The following is a 22,445-nucleotide window of genomic DNA, read 5'->3' as shown; positions in this document are numbered from 1 at the left end:
GACCCTGTTGTATCAGAGACCTCCCCACCCCTGGCTTCCATTCACACAAAACCACACATAGGCGTTCGCAGACAACAACTATCTCTGAAGCCCCCTCTGACTCTGTGTGGTGGCATTTAGCTCCAGAAGTTTAGTGCGTGTGTGCATACGTATGACAGCCTTTTGGGGAGGGAGGGTGTTTCAGTGGGGCCTGATGCAGCTGGGAAGAGGGGCCAAGGTGACAAGAGTTGTGGTGCAGATGTCCCAACAGCGAGCTGGGCTTCATGAATGGCGGCTGTTGTGATGGTGACGGGGAAACGCGTTGGAGGCCAGACCTACGCACTTCAGTCATCTGAATGGCTGGAATTCAACATGGTCGCAAAGAAAAGCTAATGCGTGCAGATTGGACACAAAGTGGCCTCTTTGTCACTTTATTCTTTCACGTTTAATCACTCTCTTGACGAAAACATTGCTATAAATTCTATTGTGTTACTGCATCACAAAGCAACAACTTCAATAGCAGTCACACATCTGACTGCTATTGAAGATTCAGGAAAAAGAGGCAAAAGAAAAAATATCAAGCAAAAGATTAAACTTTAATGACACATTAAATGTTAATGTTGACACAAAAAGAAAGCCATTAAAGCAAAGAAAAAATATATATTGAAACTCAAGCAATTGATCTGAACTGGAAATGTTATGATTGATCTATTGATTCTCTGGGTAGAGTTTGAGTCCCTCCCAACAGCTGACTTACAGCTTTCCTCATGAGACCTCAAAGCGTGGGCCTCTGGAGGACACAGACACTGCATGGGCCCATCTATTTACCATGTGACTATCAGAACCATGAGACAACTCAGTCCTATTAAACATCTGTTTATCTGATGCTTTAACAAACAACAAGACCAAAAGGCTGTTCACGATTGAAGCAGCCTATTTCCCACAGACTTCTATAGAAAGAATCTATTGGTTAAAGTCCCTCTCTGTTCATCTTTAGATCTATTTAGAAACCATTCCCAGTGGTCTTTTAATTGTGTTCATTAGAAATTCACCTCTGAGTTGTGGGCGGGACAGTTGGTGTAACATAACCCTGCATGCCAACACTTTTCATCCTCTCTTTCTTTACACTCTTCCCACAACCTTTCAGCCCCTCACAACACCAACCTAAGATTGCAGGTGCAAAGAAAAGGCAAGCAATGTTGGAGCTATCAAGACATACAGTTTTGAGCTAAATGCCAGCTGGGATGAGGAAAACAAAGAAGTTTAAGGATCTATATTGCTCAAAAAGTGGATGCATCGCAAATGAGTGGAGCAGGGAGTTTGTGGCCTGCCGACTGTAAATTTTATGTAACAACTACAAGATTTTTCAAACATTATTTTTTCATCTCCTCCTGATTCACAACAATGTGAACACAGAAATACTCAGAAATGCAATTTAAGCTTAATTTTTTTTATATATATATGTCCTCCATCATGAGAAAAATGCCACAAAAACATGTTAAAAATTCCAAAAAGACAATTTTCATTAGAATTGGACTTTAATAGGGAAGTAAATAGGTGTTTGTTGATTTGTATGGCAGACTGGCAGGTTACTTAAGATAATTTTTCAGACATACTAAAAACTTCAAGTCATTATTAGGGCTTTTGGCTGAAAAAGTCTAGACAGCAATCTGAAACAATGATCTAAAAATAAGATAAATCTAGCGATCCTGATTTCAGAAAGTTGGCAAGAGAGACGGACTCATTCAGAATACAAATCTGAGGTCAATGGAAAATTCTATATATTTCTGAACTAAAGAATCCCAATCACACTGCCAATGTGCAGGTATGTCAAGCTGTAGTAAGTAAAGTAAAAACAATTTGTGACATTTTTTTAATTAAGTTTATAAAAGGCCATGAATTCTCAATAGAAAAAGTAAGTTAAAAATGCAAAAGATTTTATTAATATGTCTCAGAATATGCATTTACAGATCAAACACATTTTAAAAATAATTTCCAATTGATCAATGATAAACAGACATTTTCTAGAGAAAATCCACAATTCTTTTTATTTTGCATGATTTGTAAACACCTTACTTCAAACTGTGGTACACAAAGCTCATTTATACAATTGTGAATTAGACTGGCAGGCAACAGTAAAGTCCTTCATCATGACTGACCAGCAGATAAATTGCGCACAAAGGAGAGATACACAATAAAAGTCTGACAAGAGGGACAGAGAAAAGGATTTTTGTTTGAAGCAGGAAAGGGTGATTGTTCAGCAGATGTCAGTGTGGGCATTCAGGAACAGATTAGCAACAGCAAAACATTATCTCTGGTCTAGTTTACAAGACTCAGTCTGATCAGTGCAGTTTGGCAGGCAAGGTACTTCATGTTCAGACTGGCTCTTGTCTCCAATCAGAACAAAGTGAGTGCTTGTTGGAGAATCCAGAGGAGTGAGTATCTGCCTCTGCCCACCTCGTCTCCTCTCCTCTGGCCCCCAGAGCCACTTGGAGACTGCTGGAGTTCAAGGCGGCCACGTGTTGGTCTTTACACTCCCACAATGACCTTGTTGAGCTCAACATTTAGAGTCCCATAAAAAACATTATTGTCCAACTCCTGGGATCATTTGTCCACAACCACAAAGGCTGAGAGAAAACCAAAATGTTAATACCCCCCAACCCCGCCCCTCACCCCTTGCCCCCACCCTGAGGGCCTTGCGTGGGTACATTTTTCAGATTCCGCCCCTCTCTTCTCTACCCATCTGCCCTCCATTGCCCCCACTCTGAGGCACTTCCCCTTTGTGCTCAGAAAATGTCTGTTTAAATGGCAAGACTATTTTTTTTTTGTCAAAGTAATCTCTGATACAACACAATTTGCTTGCTGGAAGACAGAAGAATGAATCTAAAAGAACTTTCCATATCTGCCCTCATACGTCATACTTCTTACCTTTCATCCACTCAATTATTTTGACTCTCAAATGTTCCTGTTCTTCCCATCTGTCCTTCCTTGTAGCTTCTCTTTTCATGTGCGTAACCATGGACCCATAACTGCTAAAAGTCTCTAATGGTCCTTTAGTCCCTAAATATGTTCATTTCACATCAGCTAGGTTCATGTACCTGCTTAGAGAATGGACAAGGTCGTGTACATCTATTAACCATATTAAAAACCGACCCATTATGATAATTAGGAAGGTCTAATGCATGTACAGGTTGCTTAGCGCCCATGTATAAACTCTGATAGATGACTCAGTGATTAGCATTGAAAGGTACATTGTCGTTCTGCACTGCGGCTTGGCCCCATGGTTGGCATCCTGAACTCCACTTTCATTGCAATGGCTTCTGCTGTGGACTGTCAAGCACAACCAAATGGTTGGTGCTGGGAAGCAGAGTGACTAACATTGATTAAACATTTATTATTTTCTGCGAAAAATGGGGGATAAGATCCTAAAACATGATTAGAGATTATGAAGTGAAAGGTTATGTTAGCATCAAAGATTACTGCTATCTCTTCCTTAATGGGTTTTGGGAAGTAACCGGAAAGCCGCTTTAAAAAAAAAAAACATCTAGTTAAAATGAAAATATTTTTTTTCTAAAAAGCAAACAAAAACATTTAGGAAGAATGGTCAAGCAAAAGTTCAAATATGTAACCTGCACCTTCTTTAATTGATATGTAGAACAAGATGCTTTGCAGAAAAAGATTGACGGAGGCATAACAGGAATTAAACTTCCCATTTAGATAAACAAAAAAAATGTAATTGAAAAAACTGAACCAGAAAAACAATCTTTGCAGTCTTGGTATCACTTTTTTTAACAGAAGACAATGAAAATAATTGTTAAGTGCCAAAAAATTCTGAAGAAAAAGAAACTCATAGCTGATACTGAAAAAACAAAGACAACATCTGTGATGATGGGTAAATCAACTAATAGGTGTTTTCTGGGTGAGTCATTAGTAAAAAGGCTCAGTGTTTATTAAGGTACTTGAGAAGGGGTTAGGATCACAAGAACTTTCACAATTAAACTTGTGTGTTTTTCCTTTGAAAGATTAAATTGCATGCTCGAGTGACAGTAAAACTGATTGGATTTATTTATTTTTTTAACTGTGAGTGAAAATCTTCTCTAAGCTTGCTCTCCCCTTAGGGTAGCTCCATAGACAGGGTCTGGAATGGTAAAAAGTTGGTTTGCTTTCTTACATGGCACTATCTGGTATGAACCCAATAGTACATTGATACTGGGAAAGTTTATTTGTCAGCTTCTTTGGTGTGGACTTTTTTTTTTTTTTTTTTTTTTTTAAACTTGTCCTGTCCAACAGCTAGGCAAACAGATGAGAGCTGAGTGCCTCTTGTGTTGGACATATTCTATTTTAACAAGAGGTGTGGACTTAATGCTGACGTTTTTTTTTTTTTTTTTCATTTTGTTTGGTCCAAATTCTGGTTGTACTTTTTGCAAGTGGACAAAACTTTGTAAACAGACGCTTGTGTGTGATGATCACAGCACCCATTGAAAATAAATAGGTGTGAGGCAATGTAAGGCTGGGTATGGTAACAAGGGTGGAGCAATACAACTTTAAAAAACAGTCATGGAGGTTGTGAGTCAACAGGAGGTCATGTTACAAATGTATTAAAATTCCTTGCTTTTTTGCAGTAGTAACGGCTGGCTCCAAGATGGTTGTGTTGTATTGTTGGTTCCAAAAAGGCTAATGATGTTTCGAGTTGGGTTCATAATGTGAGTGCACGGTAACAGAGTCCATTTGAAAGTGAACTAAGACCACCTTTCCAAACAAATCATCGTCTGATTGTCAAGTCTGGATCAGAGTTTATATGAATGTATTTACATCTTCAGTCTTGATCCAGACTAATGAGGGAAACAAACTCTGGTCTTTTGTAACAGAACCAAATGAGGTTCTGATGTTAACCCAGAGACTTAGGCAGACCTATCTTTAAAAAATCCTGCCTTTCTGACACATGCTCAGTTGTAGACAGCAAACAAGCTCTGACTAGAAAATAAAAAGAAGCAAGAGGAAGTAAACCAGCCAATATTGGTATACCACTCTTTAGTCTGCTGGCTTATATCCAGTCACACTGTAACTAACTCACACCATGATTCACTTGCAAGTCAATGAGATTCTTGTTTTCAGATAAACCTTGAGTTTCGGATAATATGGCGGGTGAGGAAGGTTGTGGAGGGTAGAGTGGTTGGGGGGGGTGGAGCTGTGGTTGCGCAGTGATCTCTGGGTTGCTTGGGTCGGATGCTGGGGCTGGCTTGCGGAGACGGGGCGCCGGCTGGGTGGTGGGCAGCTCATGTGTTCTCTGGGCCCTGGCTTCGTCCTTGGCCCGCGTCTCAGTGTCCGGCACCAGGTGGCCCCTATGGCTGCCGCCTGGTACGGCTAAGCACACCTGTCCTGTGGCCTGGGGGCCCAGATGCCGGGTTCACCTATGCCTCTCGGTGCCGGGGGGGCCCCTGTAGGGGGGTCTCTCCCCCCCTCTCCTGGTCTGGCTGATCGGGCTGGGTAGGATCTGGTTCCCCTTATAAACACACTGTTCACTTCGGCAGCATGCATGTATCTCCACACTAGTGCACACTAGTTTTTCGAAGTTATATAACATCTTTTTGTGATAGTAAACCTGTCCAACACAAAAGGCCTTCAGCTCTAATCTGTTTGCTCAGTTGTTGGACAGAACAAGTGAAGTTTACACTTGCAAAATAATGGGCTATCTATTATAGTACAGTGAACAAAAGTTCCCCTGGACTCACTCCAAAATTTGGCTCAAATAATCAAATCTCTAAGAGGCTGTCAAAAAATATAGCATATGAAAATTGACACTACGGTTGTTAATATTTTGATGTAATTTATTTTTATTTTGAAAATTATAATGGAAGTCTTTTGCCTACATCCGCCCTGAACCACCAGCACTTACCCCGATGCTTGTCCCTTTCTTTGTTCAGAGATCCTGCTGCATCCCTGTGAGCCGCACTGAATTGATCTCTCAGGATAGGGAGCACATTCTCCTTTCATCCCCTCTTAGAGGACAAACATCAGTCCCATCTCACTGGCCATCCATATTCATGAGCTGCTTATAAATATCTGATAGCAGCCATGCAACAGCTGTTTGGTTGGAATAGAAACGTAAAGGAACTTCCAAATAAACACAAGCGCACACACAAAAAAATAGGCACACTCTTAAACATGCCAGCAGCATATTTTGCATGTACGCAAACACTCACGCCAGTCGCAGGCTACTCATCTCACATGGTTTTACCTGGCTGGTTCTTCAGATAGCATCAGCTCATTGCGAGGCTATCACTCTCTTGTTCTCGTTGTCTAAGCTTTAATTAAAGCAGAAGTGTGAACACAAAATGAGGGTGGAATCCTTAAGTACTATATTTACCTTGCATCTGACACAGCTCATGCTTATCAGCAAGGCTAACGTTGTGGTGCAAATAAACAGAGACATCCCAGAGGCCAGGGAAATCGCAGGGTTTCCCGTTCTCCCATTCACGTACAGTTTCTCCATCTGAGCATCACCGGTCTTATCACACTTCTCTTCTAGTTTGATATATGCAGCATGTAAATGAATACAACTAATTCTGTTTTAGAGCTTTAGATTTATTTCAATAAAGACCAACAACTATAAACAGAAAGGCGTAAATCAACGTTCACAGCTCTTTTAAGCTAAGTATTTCAACTTAAGCTTTTGGAGTTTCTGTAGCTTGAACAGTTTTTTATGGACTGCAAAAGCTGACAAACATATAGGTTTTGGTAAATATATAATATGTAAACATAGGTGTATGTAGGTATATATTTCAAAGCACTGAAAATGTGTGTAGAGCAGCCATTCTTTTTTCAAGACAAACTTATTTCACAAGTTTGTCTAAACATGTTACTTTCTAATTTAACATGCATGTAGTTTTCAAATATTTAATACTATTTGGTGTGTAATTTAATCTGCCTTTTTTGATAACATTTAAAGGATGGATTCAGAGTCATATTATCTTTCTTTTTATACATTTTTAACGAGAGACAGATTACCTAAAATAGTATGGTTCTGGTGCATGTCAAAGTGACACTTTTTGTGGAATAAAAAAAGGTCATGAAAAGCTGAGTTTTAATCTAAATCCTGATCTTCCCCATCATGAAAATGTGATTTGATTACAGACAGGTTTAAAATGAAGTTTTTATGGGACCTTTATCCAATACAAAGACAAATGCACTGAAAAATGATGTCAAGAATGTAGAATTTACTCATTTTGTTGTCATCTCATAATTAACACAACAAGGTTGAATTTGTTTTAATTAATTTTGTTTATTATAAAGTATGTATGATGCAGAGAAATACAGCCCAAGACTGGTCATGAAAAGGATGATGTGCATTAATAAATAGTTGAAGTGTAGATAATTATATTTGGCACCAGCATGTTTTGATAGCTTGTCTCACAAGCTATATTGTTAATCAAACATTTCTATATGGAAAATATTAATGAATTATGTAATTATAAAATTATGTTCTGGAGTTTACAAGTGTAAAATATTTACAAGCTTCGTATGATACACAGTCTTGATAAACAAGACTGTGCTAATTATTCTAATTATTCTAACTGTGAATGGCCCCAAACCATCTCAATACCATCTCTCTTCCTTCATCTTCAAAATTTCTAACATGGGCAGTTTATCTTCTTCATTTTATCCATCCTCATCCCACTCAAAGAAAACATCAACATCTTCAGTTCAGCTACCTCCAGCTCTGTCTCCTGTATCTTTCTCAGAACCAGTCTCCAAACCAACAACATGGCTGCTTTCATCTTGGTCTCCCACACCTTTCCTTTCATTTTTGCTGACACCCTTTTGCTACACAACACATCTGAAACCTTCCTCCACCTGTTCCAAGCTGCTTTCACATGCCTCATCATCTTTTTACTACACTATCCATTGTTCTGGACTGTTGTACTTGAAGTACTGGAGGTTTGTTACCTCTGCTCCCTGTAACCTCACCGTTACCGAGACCTCGCCTTTCAGGCAGTTGCTCCCCGACTTTGGAACGACCTCCCCCTGTCTCTGCGCCAGATTGACTCAGTCGAGTGTTTTAAAGCTCAAGTTAAGACTTTTTTATTTAGGAAAGCTTTTAGCTGACTTTTACTTGTGTTCACTTTTGCCTGTTTGTTTATTTCTATGCCTGTGTGCGTTTTATTGGGTATCGCTACTGATTTTATATTGTTTTTACTTTGTGAAGCACTTTGTGAGTCGCTCTCTGTGAGAAGTGCTATATAAATAAATATTACTTACTTACTTACTGACTTACCTTTCCACTGAAGTCCGTCTCCTTTACACACAGATGCTATGTTGCTGCAGCTGACCTTCATTTTTTCACCTTCACAGTGCAAATCTTCACCTCTCTAGATGTTCCTCCACCTGCTCAGCTGCAAACATCATGGTCCACAGAGATTCCTGTCTAACCACATCTGTCAGTCTGACCATCGCCACAATAAGCAAGAAGGGGCTCAAAGATCTTCCTTGGTGCTCTTCCTCATACTCCACCACAGTTCCATCTCAAGGTATCTTGTCTTAAGCTTTTTGGATCTACAAATATACCATACAGCTCCCTGTATGTTCTTTTCCATAAGGATCCTCAAAGCAAATATTTCATCTGTGCTTCTCTTTCTTGGTATGACACCATAATATCACTCCAATTGCGCACTTCTGACCTCAGAAAGGGGGAATTACCCCTGACCACATTCAAAATCCCACCTTCAACAGTCAGCTTCAGACTCACTTATCCCACACTCTCTTCACCTCAAAGACTTTTGCAGGAAACTCCACCTTCAGGATCACTCCTACTCCTTTCCTCTTTCCATCCACACCATGACAAAAAGTCTTGGTGTAAACCCTGCTCCCAGTCTATGATCTCTACTCCTGTTGTACCTTGAACATACAAGATATGTACCATTATAGTTTCTATCATGTCGAACAGCTCTACTTCTCCCGGTCAAAGTCCCTACTCTGAGTCACACACTCTTGTCTTGTCTTTTCTTTTTTTTTCAACACACATCTTCCTCCTTTTCTTCTTTGACCAACAATTGTCTAGTTACAACTCTCTGTAGGTCTACAGCACTGGTGGTGGTTGTTGTTAACCTAGGCCAAAGATGCAGAATAGCTCCAACCCTTTGTTTTAATTGTCGACCTGGTTGTTTGTCATTCGTCACATAATCATAAAAATATTTCTATACTCCTTTTTTTATTTTTTATTTTTTTTTACAAATTATTGGCCTCTTTCTCTTTAATGACTTTATTTTACTTTTTTGAAAGAAAAAAATGAAGCTACCAAACCTGTTTTTATATACAAAGACAAAAGTCCCCTTGCAGCCATTTATAATCCACAATCTAAAAAATTGCAGAAGAGGCCCCTTTCCCCCCCCCCCCCCCCCCCCCCCCCACACACACACACACACACACAGGTCCCTGCCTACTAGTAGCCCTCTAATCACTTGCCTGCAACTGATGCTGAGGCAGAGATGCTGAATGTTAGAGGATGTGACATAACAATTGAGGGAGAAGTGAAAAGAAAGAAAGGAGAGAGGGATCGCTAAAGGCACAATCTTGGAAATCAAATCCACCTTGAGCTGCATCCGACACAGATTAAATGAGAACATTCAAAGGTGACACTACAGTTGCTGCTGAAACATGTTCATTGTATTTTTATGGCCATGAAAACTTCAGCTGCACTTCTAAGAAACTTTATTCATGTTTTTGTTTTTCTTGAATCTATTTTTTTTCAACCGTAACGTAACGTTTTCCAGTTGTCCCTCTTCTCCTCCAACTCGTTAGAAACATTAGAAATGCTGATGCCGGCAGGAACCGCACATTTTGCTTCGTTCTGAGGAATATCTTTGTTCTGCTTCCAATACAAAAAGGAGGAGATTTAAATATTGCTCCTCTGGAGTTTGCCTGTGTGAAGAAGAGCAGAGGATCTGTGCATCTGAGGTTGGTTGTGCACACAAAAGAACGCTATACGATGTAGGGTTATATGTATGTGTGCATGACTTTGTATGTTCCCAGCGGGTATTTTTGTTCCTTGTGGGGAGTACGGTTAAAGTGAACAATAGGCAGAAATGCAGTGCTCCTTGTTTTGCATCAAACTACAGAATTCAAACAAAGGGCAGAGTTCCTATTTGTAGATGAAAAAGAACTTTGCCATCATGAAATACGGTGTCTTAAAAGTTTTTTTTAGTTTTGTTACCAAGGTCATATAAAAATGCATTAGATACAGAAACAGTGAAGAAAACATTGTAGAAGTAAATAGAAGGTGGGGAACCGAAAACAAAAAAAGGAAGGGTGCACTGATTCCAGCTTGCCTTCCTCATTAGCCATGCAGAGCATCTTGGCTCGTCTCCCACACCTCCCAGCTCATCATCGCCTGGGCCCTGACTTCCAGCGCGCCCCAACCTCCATGATTCCATCCCTCCTGCCTCATCCTCCAATCCCTCCTTTGCACACCCCCACCCCCTTCCAGCCCCTATAATCACACCCGCAATCACAGTCCCTAATTAGGTTAATTAATTTGTATCAGCCCTTGTAGGGACTTGGCTGATGAGGCAGCTATAATAGCGTCAGTGCGACTTTCCTGCAAATAAAAGGAGGGAGATGTGATGCAAGTCTGTCTTTGGCAGCACAGCTCCACAAACCATGAGGTCACATTTGTTTACCCCACCCCCAAAATTTCTCTTTCACTTCATCTTTTCTCTCCTCTACACCAGCTCATCACCCCCCCCCCCATTCTTGTCATTTAATATGGGTGGAACTGACACCTAAACAAGTGATATATATATATATATAACCCATTGTGACACCATATATCACCGCAGCCACTGGAAAGAAAACAGTCTGCAAAATGATAATTGAGTCTGCACCCTGCTAATAATACATCACCCCACATTTTAAAGTGTGGCGCTCTGCTTGTTTGTTTACACTTCTATGGCCTGTAGTGGCATTGCAGAAGTGGGACAAACAAAAAAACTGCATGATAATGACTCCCGTGCCAGTTTGTCTTTGTAGTCGTCGGAGACAAGTGATCGAAGCATCACATTACAATCAGCAGCCCTCGTCGCCCCTCATCAGGCCACTGACGAACAAACTCTGATTAACACCCCCATCTGATTACTGCAATCACCCAGGCTACCCATGCACGAGCCCCGTCCCCCACAAGGAGATTTGCAGCAGGCATGCACACACAAAACAGCCCTCATCATGGCTTGTCACAGAGTTAACATAAGAGAAGTTTTGGTTAGAAAAACAACACAATTTTAGTCTGAAACAGCACATGGCAGAACAAGAAAGTGTTTGTGTGACAGTTACTGTGGGTTAGCATCTGGGATAGAGTTTAACTAATTCTGACGGTGGTCAAAAATCACATCTTACAACATCTAACGTGTGGGCACCTCCAGATTTTCTGAACCCCTTCAATTGTGCTCCAAGCAGACACATGCATAAATATACATACACACAATCCCAGGCAGACAATGACACAAGGGAGCCTCGTGACAAGGACAGATCCGGTAGTTAAGACGTAATGAACACGTCCCCAAGGCATGCGCCTGGCATTCCCCGGAATGATGGACTGACAGTAATACTGGGGCAGATGGGTGCGCTTCACGCCCCGCTCAACACCACACATACACAAACGTGTACACACCCTCCCCCCGGTATATCCTGGCCCTCTCCCCAGCATAGTTACCCCCTGTAGATACAATGGGGAGGTGGGCGTCATAGCGGGGGGTGTATGTATGTGTGTGTGTGCACCTAGAGGTGGGGTGCACAAGTTTAAGGCCCCTATCATGATTTAGGCTTTCATGCAAATTTAATCAATTCAAGTACCTCTCACCAGCCAGGGCTCATTAGCAGCAATTTTTAAAGGAGTCTCTGTGATCTCCACCTCATTCCAAGAACCAGACTTTCAACTCGGGCACACATGGATACTCACACAAACATGCCGGTGTACACACAGATATCCAAATACTTGCACAAAAAAGGCACGCACGTCACGGCTACTGTCAAGCCTGCAAAGATTTTCTTTCAGACATCTTCCCCCTGGCATGGAGAGACAGCCCTTTCGACCCCCCCTTTTCTGTCCCTCCTCTCGTACCACTACTTCAAAGTCCCATGACACCCCGCTTCAAGTAAAAGGAGAGGAGGATCCACAGATAAAGACTACCTCTCATCCACCTCAACCTTCACATTTGGCGATACCCTCCCAACACTAAGCCCCCAGGGCAAAGCCTCTCGTTCCCCACCTCTCTGTAATTGGCGGATCGATTAGCACTGTCCTTAACCATCCTTAACCTGGATCTGTATGCAGGGCAAGCTGGTAAATGAGCTAGGCGGAGGTGTTGCACTTGTGGTTTTGTGATGCAATACAAAGATAAAATCATGATGGGAGGATTTATCTCCTTTATATTTAAAATAAAAAAGAGCTTTACTGCTCATAAAATCACTAAGAAAAACATAACCATAATTTAAGGATTTTTTTAACTGATTCTACTTTTTACATATTTCTATTAACCAAACCCAAAACAAAGAGCTTTTGTATTGTTCTTCCTCTTAACCAGGCTACACTGTGGAAGTTAGGAAAGATCAGGGTCAGTGTTGCACCCTGCAGCTGTGTTACTGCCACCCAGTCCTCCACATCCACCCCCCCCCCCCTCTTCCAATTGCAAAAGTGACTATTCGTTAACAAACTTCAAGGGCCATTAACTCTGGAGATGGCATACAGGGGGGGGCAGGATGCCCTGCACAAGAAGTCAAATGAATTATGAGGCTTTTGACAATAGAGGAATGCCTGTCTATATCTTTAAAATCAGAGGGTCACCCCATTGCCCGCCCCGGCACTAAAGCTGCGTTGCTGGGGGGGTGAATGAAAGGAAAGCTTGAGGAAGAACAGTGGTTTGTCTGTGCTCGGGCCACATAGTCATGTAAGGGTCCCGGAACTGCGCACACAGTGTTTTGACCCCTGGGCTCTCCTCAGCGACCTACACCCCCTCCGCTTATGGACTTGTGGGCCTCGGGGTCCTGGTAAACGTCGTTCTCTCAGCTTTGTGACGCAGTAACGGAGGGTGGGGGAGTGGGTGAGAGGAACGAGGGAGAGCTGATTCAGGATGTTATTCACTCGTGTACACAGACTGTGATGCATTTCTTCAATACTGAAATGTCACATGCATGCATTATATTAGATAAGCTTTAGTTCCGTTCATCTGTTGGCGTTCTTCATGACAATTAAATTAGGTTCTCACATTTTTATTTTGATTGTTAAATTGGAAGCAAGAGTAGATGGACTAGATGGACATTGGTGTGGACCTCACCTCCTGCTCAGATCAGCTGCGTTCAAGCCAAGGCCTCCTTCTCACTCCACCCTTCCACTGCATTTATCCAGTTGCTCTCCCCTTTCTCTTCTGTCAGGGTCTCCCAGGAGAAGCTGATGGATGGCTTCCGTTTATGAAGCTGCTGCCACCACAATAATCAATCAAGCCTGGGTCACTCTGATCTGCCGTTTGGCATCATGTCTCATGTCTCTTCCACACTACAGGTCAAAGAAACCATGCACACATAGGCTGACATGGAGCCTTAGGTGAAACTCATGGATGGGTTCCTATTAAAGGCAGCGTATCGCTGCTGGTTACTTGTTTGCTGCAACAGCTTCTGCAGAACTAGAGGTTTTAATTATTCCATTCTTGCAGCCGTTTTTATAACGAGTTTTTAAAAAAGGTGATAAAACAAAAGTCCTCTGCTAAGGATATGCATTGAAAGTCAAAAGAATTTGTGGAAACAGGAAGACGCAGATGTGTGGTCAACATCAGACGAATGTCTATATTCAGCCCCTGAAGAAGCTTTGAAATGTAGCATAGCTGTTTCTCCTGGTTTTAAGTGTAGATTCAAGGTCCAAACCTGAAACTGACGTGGCTGAACCCAAAGAGGGAAGAAATCCATCACAACTTCAAAGCTGCATTACAAAAACTGTGATGTGATGGGCAGCCAAAACAAGTAATATCTGTAATAAACCAAGACTTTACACTTTCTAGAGATCCTGTTGCAAAACTTGAATTGTATGTGTGAGAAAGAGCGTGAATGCCCCCTAGTGGGAAGTTAAAATTGGCTAACTTTTGCTTAGACTCTGAACAATCCATGCATCCATTATCTAGTGCTTCTTAGTGCTATGCAGGGTCATGGGGCTGCTTGAACCTAACCCAGCTGCTCTAGAACAAAGGCAGGGTACAGTCTGGACAAGCCAGACCATCCCAGGGCCACACACATACACACTTACATTCTTTCCAAATGAAAATTTAGAATCACCATAAAGAAGCGTGTTTTTGGACTGTGGGAGGAGAAAATCCATACATTCACAGGGTGAACATGCAAACGCCACACAGGATCTAGTTGGGATTTCAACTTATTTAGCAGGCTGGTTAAAACAGAGACATCGATAAAGTATTGACTTAATTTTTAACTTCAGAATACAATTTTTTCAACATCCCAACACTAGGATTACACTCAGAGTTTCATCTTACTTTTTTTAGGAACATGATTGGCAAAATTGATTCCTAAGGCTACTTTGGACTCCATGTGCCATAACAAAGCACACTACAAGCGGTTTTGTTCTGCTCCATTTGTTCGTGTTTTATAAAATTTGGCACGTTGCCGTGTCTGTATTTTGGCAAATGCTTTCATTTCATCCTGTCCTCACTGCCGACTCAAACACTTTACTTTTTGTCTTTTAACATACATCAAGGGTTTGTGAGACCTTGAAATGATGCACCTCCGTTTTATATTTTGTGTTAAAATTAAGATTGTAGGTCACTCTGGGTGTCATCCGCTTCAGCTGCGGGGTCTGGGGGTGGGGTGGGGTGGGGGTCTTGTCGGCCCTGTCCTGTGGGGGGGCATTCTGGGGGAGGGGGGGGGGCACTATTGGTACGGGGCAGGGGGGGTTGACGGGTCGGGGTCTCCGCTGAGGCCATCGGCGGTTTCCCCGGCCGGTTGGCTGCCTCGGTCCCGTCGAGGCCTGACCAGAGCTCTTCTAGGGCCGGCGTTTGGGGGTGGGGGCCTGGGCTTGCTCCGGGGGGGGCCGGCGCTTTCTGGCTCCCCTCTCTCTGTGTGGGGGTGGTGGTGCTGGGCCTGGGGTGTCTGCGCCTCCGGGGGTGGGGCCCCGGGGCTGGGTGGGCCTGGCCCCCTTGCTGGGGGGGGGGGGGGGCGGGGGGGGGGGGGGACGGCTGTTTGACCACCGGGGGACAGTCTATCATCTGTCCCCAACTTACCCCTTCCTCATATAACCTCATAATAGGGTGAGGGGGTGGGGGGCTTAGCCTGCGATGAGCCTTGGGGGGGGGGTTTACTAGGCAGTGACCCCCCTCCTGTGGTTGCCGTATGGAGTGGGCCCCCCCTCTTTCGGTTTTATTTGCACCTTAGACATGTAGGGCCCTTGGTAGGGGGGGTGCTTGGACATCACTGCCAGCAAGCAGCGGATGTCCTCCTAGCACCCTACCCGCCAATTTTAACCGCACCTTAGACATTTAGGGCCCCTTGGTGGGGAGGGTGAGGGGACGTCACTGTGAGTAATCAGGAGACGTCCCCTTAGTGCCCTACCCGCCAATTTTAACCGCACCCCCCTTAGTACACACACCCCTCCCCCCTCAATATATACATCCCAACATAAACACACACACATGCACACACACACTCTCTCAAACACACATACACGCACACACATTTTGCAAGGAAGGTGGGACCTAGGACCATCTGTCCCCTGCCTCTTCCCTGGTGGGGGGTACGGGCCCCTTTGCAACGGCGGCTGTGTCCCCGGGGTGCTGGCTTCCTGGGCCCGGCGGTGCTCTCTCCGCGCGGTGGGGGGGTTCACATTACATCTGAGCCGGGGGTGTTCGTGTCCCTGGGGGGTGGGTTCTGGTCCTTGCTCCTGAGTGCTGGGCCCCGCCAAATTTCCAACTGTGGCCGAGCCTGGTCGGGCCATATTTACAACACCCCTTGTGGGCCCTCTTTTTTCCCCGGGGTTCCCCCCTCCTGGGCGGGGGCGGCGGGCCCCTGCCTCGCTCCTCCCTGGACCAACCGTGGGCCGGGCGGATGGCTGCCTGGAGTGCGGAGTGGGTCTCCCTTGGGGGGTCCTGGCCCGTACCTGGGGTTGGGGCGGGGGGATGCCCGGAACTCCTGGGTGGTGGTGGGGTGCTCGTCTGGGGCTGTGGGCGTCCTTCTCCGGTGGGGCCCTGCGTTGGGTTCTCCCGGCGCGGCGGGGGGGCTGCTCTCCTGGTTGGGCTGGGGCGGCGCCCTCTTTCCCTCCGTGCCTCCCTGCTCTCTGGCTCTGGGGGCCTTGCGGCGGCCCTGCTGGCCCTGGCCTGGGTGGCGGGCTTGGTCGCCCGGGCGGCGGTTGTTCCCTGCCGGTTCCCGTGTGGTGTTGGGGGGAATCCGGCTGCCGCTGCTGGTGCGGTGGGGGTCTTGGGGTGGGGATGGCTGGGCACTCTCCCTCCTTCTTTTCACGTTCCACCATCCATTTTAGAAGAACATAAACACTCACCTGAGCACAGGTGTTAGCTCAACAGACTGAATGACTGAAATATTTCACACTAGTTGGTTTTAAGGCATAAGTATGCGTGTGAACACTATCTGTTTTGTGTACATGTCGACAGGTGGACATTTTTGCAACTAACAGGTGTGTTTATAACATTTGAGTGTGTGTGTGGACAGGCTCCGCCCTTTTTTTTGTGTTTTTTTTTTACATTTGAACCTTACCATAATGATTAACAACCAGTAAACTTGTTGCTTTATGCTGCTTCATGGTCTTATCCCCCTTCCCCTCCTATTATCACCCCCTACCCCCCCTCTCTCTAACGTCCCTCTTTCTTCTTCCCCTCTTTCCTTTTCCGTCCGGTCCAACACCAAAGATTTTCAGACATGTTTGAAATTAATAAAGTTTGGCCTCAATTACAAAAAGGGTTTATTCAGACATACCTTTGGTTTGTCTGAAGATTAATAACCCCTCTTGTTAAAGTAAAATATGTCCAACCCAAGAGGCCCTCAGCTCTCATCTGTCTGCCTAGCTGTTGGACAGGACAAGTTAGAAAAAAAAAAAAAAAAAAAAAAAAAAATTAAGATTGTGATTCGGCTATTAATGGACCTCAGCTTGTTGGTGAAAATGTATAAATATTCAGTTTTGTGCACATCCCGGCAGCTGCCTCCATAAATTTCACTGGTTCCCAAAGGTGGTTTGGCAGATTTTTACACCGGACGCCATTCCTGACACAACCCCGACACAAGGATGACATAGACTTGGGCTCCCTTGTGGATACGTAGTAGCGTGAAAGGTCTTGCCCAATGGATTAAGCTCATTGCAGCCCTGGGAAGACAACCCAGGTTTCCTGCACACCAACATAGCAAAAATGTATAAACAAATAAAAACTTGTCTTATTTTTGAGAAGGGGGATCCCACTGATTCTCACACCAACAAGTGGCCCTGCTCTCAACAAGCTTTTTGTTTTTATCTTTCAGCTTTCTGCCGGAAAAAAGACAAAATGCTAAGTCATCATTGATGAATTTACAGTGTTTCCATCATCTACACAAGCTTGAGAAATCACACAAAAGTCACCTGTTTGCTAAATGTTTTATTCATTTAAACTTCGATAAGTATGTACAAAACAGCATGCTCTTAACAATGAAGGAAAAAATGGGCCTATAGATCTGTTCTAAGAGAAAATCTATCATTTTTCCTGAATCCCTCTTTCCTCTTGCAGTCCATCCTCATCGTTTTCTTCTGGACTCGAACTTGTAGATAGCTGCAGAATTTGCTGTCTCCTTTTTAACTTTGACTTTCTTAGTCTTCTCCTGGTGCAAAAAAAAATATCCACTTGTTTAGAAGAGACAGAAAGGTTCCATGAGATTTGATTTCAAAGGTTTATTGAATAAGAATAAAAAAGGTCTCACCTGTAGGTCCTTACGGGTCTGAATTTTCTGGCTAATTATGAACATTTTCTTTTCTCTGTCAATCCTTTGAGATAGAATCCTATATTGATGCTTTCTTTCCCTGGCAAGCTTCTGCAGGCAGAGGATAATAGACAAGAACACTGTGAGTCAAAGTGCTTTAAATAAGCATGGATTTTTTTTTTCTTCTTAAAACAATAGAATTAATATGAAAAGTTTCAATTTATAAAACCAAAACATTGTATAATAGTTCGACCTTTATGCTCCCAGGCTCCACTGCACCCTTGATGCTCTTCGTCTCCAGGGTTTGTAGAGTCGGCCTGTTGTAAACCCGGTCCAGCAGCTCTGGAGGTACGTTGAGGTGATTTGCCAGGTCGAATGTCTCTACTGCAAAAAATAAAAAAAAACAAGCGAGAACTTTTCTCAGAAAATCAAAGGAACCAATCATCACCCTAAAATCGATAACCCCAAACCAAAGATCACGGCTATTTTTTTTTACATTTTACCGCTGTGATTTTCACTACCTTCGTTTTTGGAATCCACAAAAAAAGTGTGTTTGTTTCGCTGCTTTCCTTCTGCATCCAGAAGATGGAGCTCTCCCTTCAGTCTCTCAATTTTCTGAAAGCACATAAGGATAATCAATGCCGAGGAGGGAAAAGGTCCCCAAAAGATCACTGCAACAAGATGATCCAACTTATGTTGCTCATTAATTCATAAATTGCAGGAACATTGCAGCTAATGGTTTTGTAGATAATCTTATCTGTTATTTGGTTCCTGAACTATATCTCATTCATCGTTCATCTTCAATTACTGTTAAGTGACCGGAAAAAAAAAATAATTTGGTTGGTCATGTAACTAACAGACAAGAGCTCTTTTGTATTTTCTGTTCATCACCGATGAATAGTGGCTACATTGTCCTTTCTCTGGAACCTTCAAGAATCCTGTACTTTGAAATTGTTAATCGTTTAAAACAAGACAGAAAAAGTTTACATTTAATTCAGCCTTTATTTTTAAATGCAACTTAGCCACATATCTCTTTTCGGCGCACCTTTCCAAACTAAAGACACAAACATTTTAAAAGAAAATGAATCCATAACAACCCATGGTGACATCAGTGCAACAGAAAAGTATCAGAAATGGATTCTGTGGTTCACTCAGTTTATGGTAAAATATGCATAATTGTATTATTTCAATAGGAATCTTGCATTAATGATAAATCACTATCATAAGGTTAAAAAAAGTCACTACAACTGCATATAACTAGTGAAGGTTTTCTGTTCTTGTAAGAGGATAGGATTTTTTAAGCACATTTTTAAAAGTTTTTTAAACTTCCTGTCTCTAGGCTCTGTCCTTATGGGACTTTTTATTCTCATGCTACAATCAGATATTTCTAATCATGTAGTGAAAGTTATAATTGCTATCAGACAGTAAGGAGACTCAACTCCCTGCCTGTTCTACCTCCGCTGACCCCACCACAGACTCTGTGCTTGAACAAATTTCACTATTTGCGCTGCCTGCTAAGTTCAAATGACACCAACTGAACTACTCGACAATGGAGAAGGAAACCCTTGCCCTTCTGCTGGCTCCACAACACTTAGATGTTAACGTGGGCTCCTCAATGCCGCTAGCAGTATATACAGACCACAATCCCTTGGTGTTGCTCGCCCGAATGTACAATCACAACCAGCGGCTCATGCGATGCGCTTTGCTGGTTCAGGAGAACAATTTGGAAATTAAACACAAACGTGGAGCAGATGATGGTAGTGGCTGATGCCCTGTCTCTGTTTTGGGGGGCTTAAAGACTTGGTTCTATGGGAACGGGTGTTACCACCTTCCAGTTTCTCCCAGTTCCTCGTTTGTTTCTCTTTGTTGCAATGCAATTAGCTGAGAGGTGGGGCAGCTGCAGAGCATCAGCTGATTGTCAGAAGGAACAGATGGGAATATAAAGAAGAGTTATATTAGTGTATATTGTAATTATTCTCACTTTTACAATTTTTTTCTATACTTTTATCTTTTTATCATTTATTTTTCTGCATATTTTCACCAGTCTGAGAGGACAGTAATTTGCAACATTTTTTGCACAATAGATCTTATAACACCACGTGTTGAGTTTACCTGATATTAAAGATTTGTAGGCATTACTTTTTTTAAAGTTATACTAAACAGAAAACAGAAACTATGGTGTTTTTTCTCAAAGCCACCTTCCCCAGATCATTGAATCTTTATGCTGCACATGTGAGTGATTTAAGAACCTTCCTGATGAAGCAGTTCATTTCGAAAGTATTATTCAACTAATCTACACCTTACCTACACTGAGCTGGGTTATTGTACAACTCAAACTAGTACTTAATGCCTCCCTGCTTGCATAAACATGTTTTTGACCTCACTTTAGGAATTTCTGTTGTTTTTAGATCCTTAGATGACTTTACCCCTCTGTCTTGGGTTAGCTGGTACAAATTCTTTAATATTTTATAGTTACATTTAAAGCACATAACATACAACCAGTTGTACGTTACTTTATTTATAAGGTATAGGTTTAGATTGTTTTCCCCATGACAATAGCTCAAGAAGCTTGTAACGGTGGAAGGGGTGGAGATGTCCTTTGGGGCTTTCAGGTGTCCTTTAATGAGGTCATCAGATTGCTTCTGTGGACTGAAACACCCCATCAAGGTCAACTAGTTAGCTTTACTTATTTATTTATTGATGTATTTTTAAGCCAGTAGCCATCCAACCGGGCTTTGTAGGGTTGATTAACTTTATCAACCTATTACAAGCTATGCAAAGTAAAGATGGGATGCTAGAGATATAACATGAAGTCCTTCGGGGCTGACTGGTGAGTTTGGATCACATACCTTAGTTTCTGCAACCCTCTTCATCTCCACATATCCAATGTCCTGAGTCCTCATCATTTTCTTTTGCTCCTCTGTCATCACCTCCTCCTGTCCTTTCTTCATGATATGAACTCCATCCTTTCAACAAAAACACAACGCAAAAACAATGAGTCAAGGATTTATGTTAATCTGTTAAATGATGCTGATGGTTACCTCCAGCTTGGCGTTGATCATTTTATGATAAAACTCATCTGGGTTCTTCTCCAGAGCTTTCTTTCGCAGAGCAGTAAGAGTGTTTTGTTTCTTGTGGTAGTCACTAAAGTAGCAAAAGCAACTCACTCAGACGTGTGTAAAACAAAAAACAAAAAAAATACTTAGAAGTTACCCAACTGATGTTACAACTTACTCAGCACGGAGTTTGTAGTCCTTCTTCTTCTCCAGCAATCCTAAATGTTTCCTGAAACCAGGCTGATCGGAAAAAGGGTAGGGTTAGAGATAGATTTGACGAACATCCTACAGCTCATGTGCTCTGAAAACACAACTTCACTTTAAAAACACTATAACTTAGCTTAAGATGCTAGCTAGCAAGCTAACCACAACATACTCTCTGCAGGGCTCACCTGAGATCTTTCATGGTGGTTTTTCTGCCGGGACTTCAGGGCTTTCCTGAAGGATGACATATTTGAAATATGTCCCAAATCGAGCTGGTTTTGTTAGGGCTGATGATTTTCAATGAATACAGACACTAAAATCCTCAGATGCTTCTGGTTTGGAGCAAAGAGCTTCCCTCACAGCGGAACACGTGGGTTCCTGTCTGCTGCAACAAAGTGACGTAGCTTTTGTTTCGTCGCCGCAGATTCGCAACTCAAACTTTGACATAAAAATAGACTTTTTAAATAAATGAATATACATTAAAAAAACAAGCATTAAAGAAAAATTAAAACCTTTGTTTATTTGCCCGTAAATACTTACGTTCTCCTTGTGTTAAATGATAAATACTCTCTGTGTTGTAGTTAAGCATTTCAACACTAGAGAGCAGTGTGTGATATGAATTTTCTTATTGAATGTTAATTCGTTTTTTCACATATTAAATGTAGACCTGTTATGTTCAAGATATAACTATTCTGATGAATCATTGATCCTCATTTTTACTTTTCTTTTACCAAGCTAGCTTTGGAAATATATGGCCGTGTTTGTCAATAGAAAGTTTGATACTGGACCATGATAGGGATGTCACACCAAAGAAAGTCTATCTATTAAACCTACTATGCAAATTTCCCAAGCCTACCCACAGTTTTTTGTATTTTTAATTAATGTTTCAGTTTTTCTTAACAAACTTTGGCATCAAGCTCTGTACACTTAGATAACTCCAATTGAATTTAATAAATGATCAAAGAATATTAGGGGTCACAATAACCTAAACTTACCTAGACTGAAACTAAACGAGTTTCTGAGGTCTCATGATTTAGCAATTACATCACTTAACATTCCAAAAAAAAAAAATAATAATAAACTTTATATAAAAAAATATTTCTATTTAAACACACACAAAGCTTAACTTTAACTAACAAACAACAAATTAAGTAAATTCTATGGCAGTTATCTGTTCAGAGCTTGATGCAAGAGTTTAATAGTAAACAATATACAAATTACAAAAATGTATTTATAAAAACTCTGGATAGACTTTGAAAAATT

General features: G+C 42.2%; 1 protein-coding gene across 1 annotated transcript; it reads right to left on the bottom strand.

Annotated features, from left to right (window-relative positions):
* Positions 1 to 17,588: 17,588 nt before the first annotated feature.
* utp11 (UTP11 small subunit processome component) lies at positions 17,589 to 21,616 on the bottom strand. The gene is made up of 8 exons (XM_004078301.5): positions 21,371 to 21,616; positions 21,157 to 21,218; positions 20,964 to 21,066; positions 20,772 to 20,888; positions 18,444 to 18,537; positions 18,176 to 18,306; positions 17,923 to 18,033; positions 17,589 to 17,823 (listed from the first exon to the last, which is right to left on the bottom strand). Exons 1-8 carry the CDS (start codon positions 21,428 to 21,430, stop codon positions 17,740 to 17,742), a joined length of 762 nt encoding a protein of 253 aa, XP_004078349.2. The 5' UTR covers positions 21,431 to 21,616; the 3' UTR covers positions 17,589 to 17,739.
* Between the last annotated feature and the right edge of the window lie 829 nt (positions 21,617 to 22,445).

The sequence above is a fragment of the Oryzias latipes genome, chromosome 16 (genome assembly GCF_053564925.1).
Source record: "Oryzias latipes strain Hd-rR chromosome 16, Olatipes_Hd-rR_3.1".
NCBI lineage: Eukaryota > Metazoa > Chordata > Actinopteri > Beloniformes > Adrianichthyidae > Oryzias > Oryzias latipes.
This window is presented reverse-complemented; position numbering and strand designations above follow the sequence as displayed.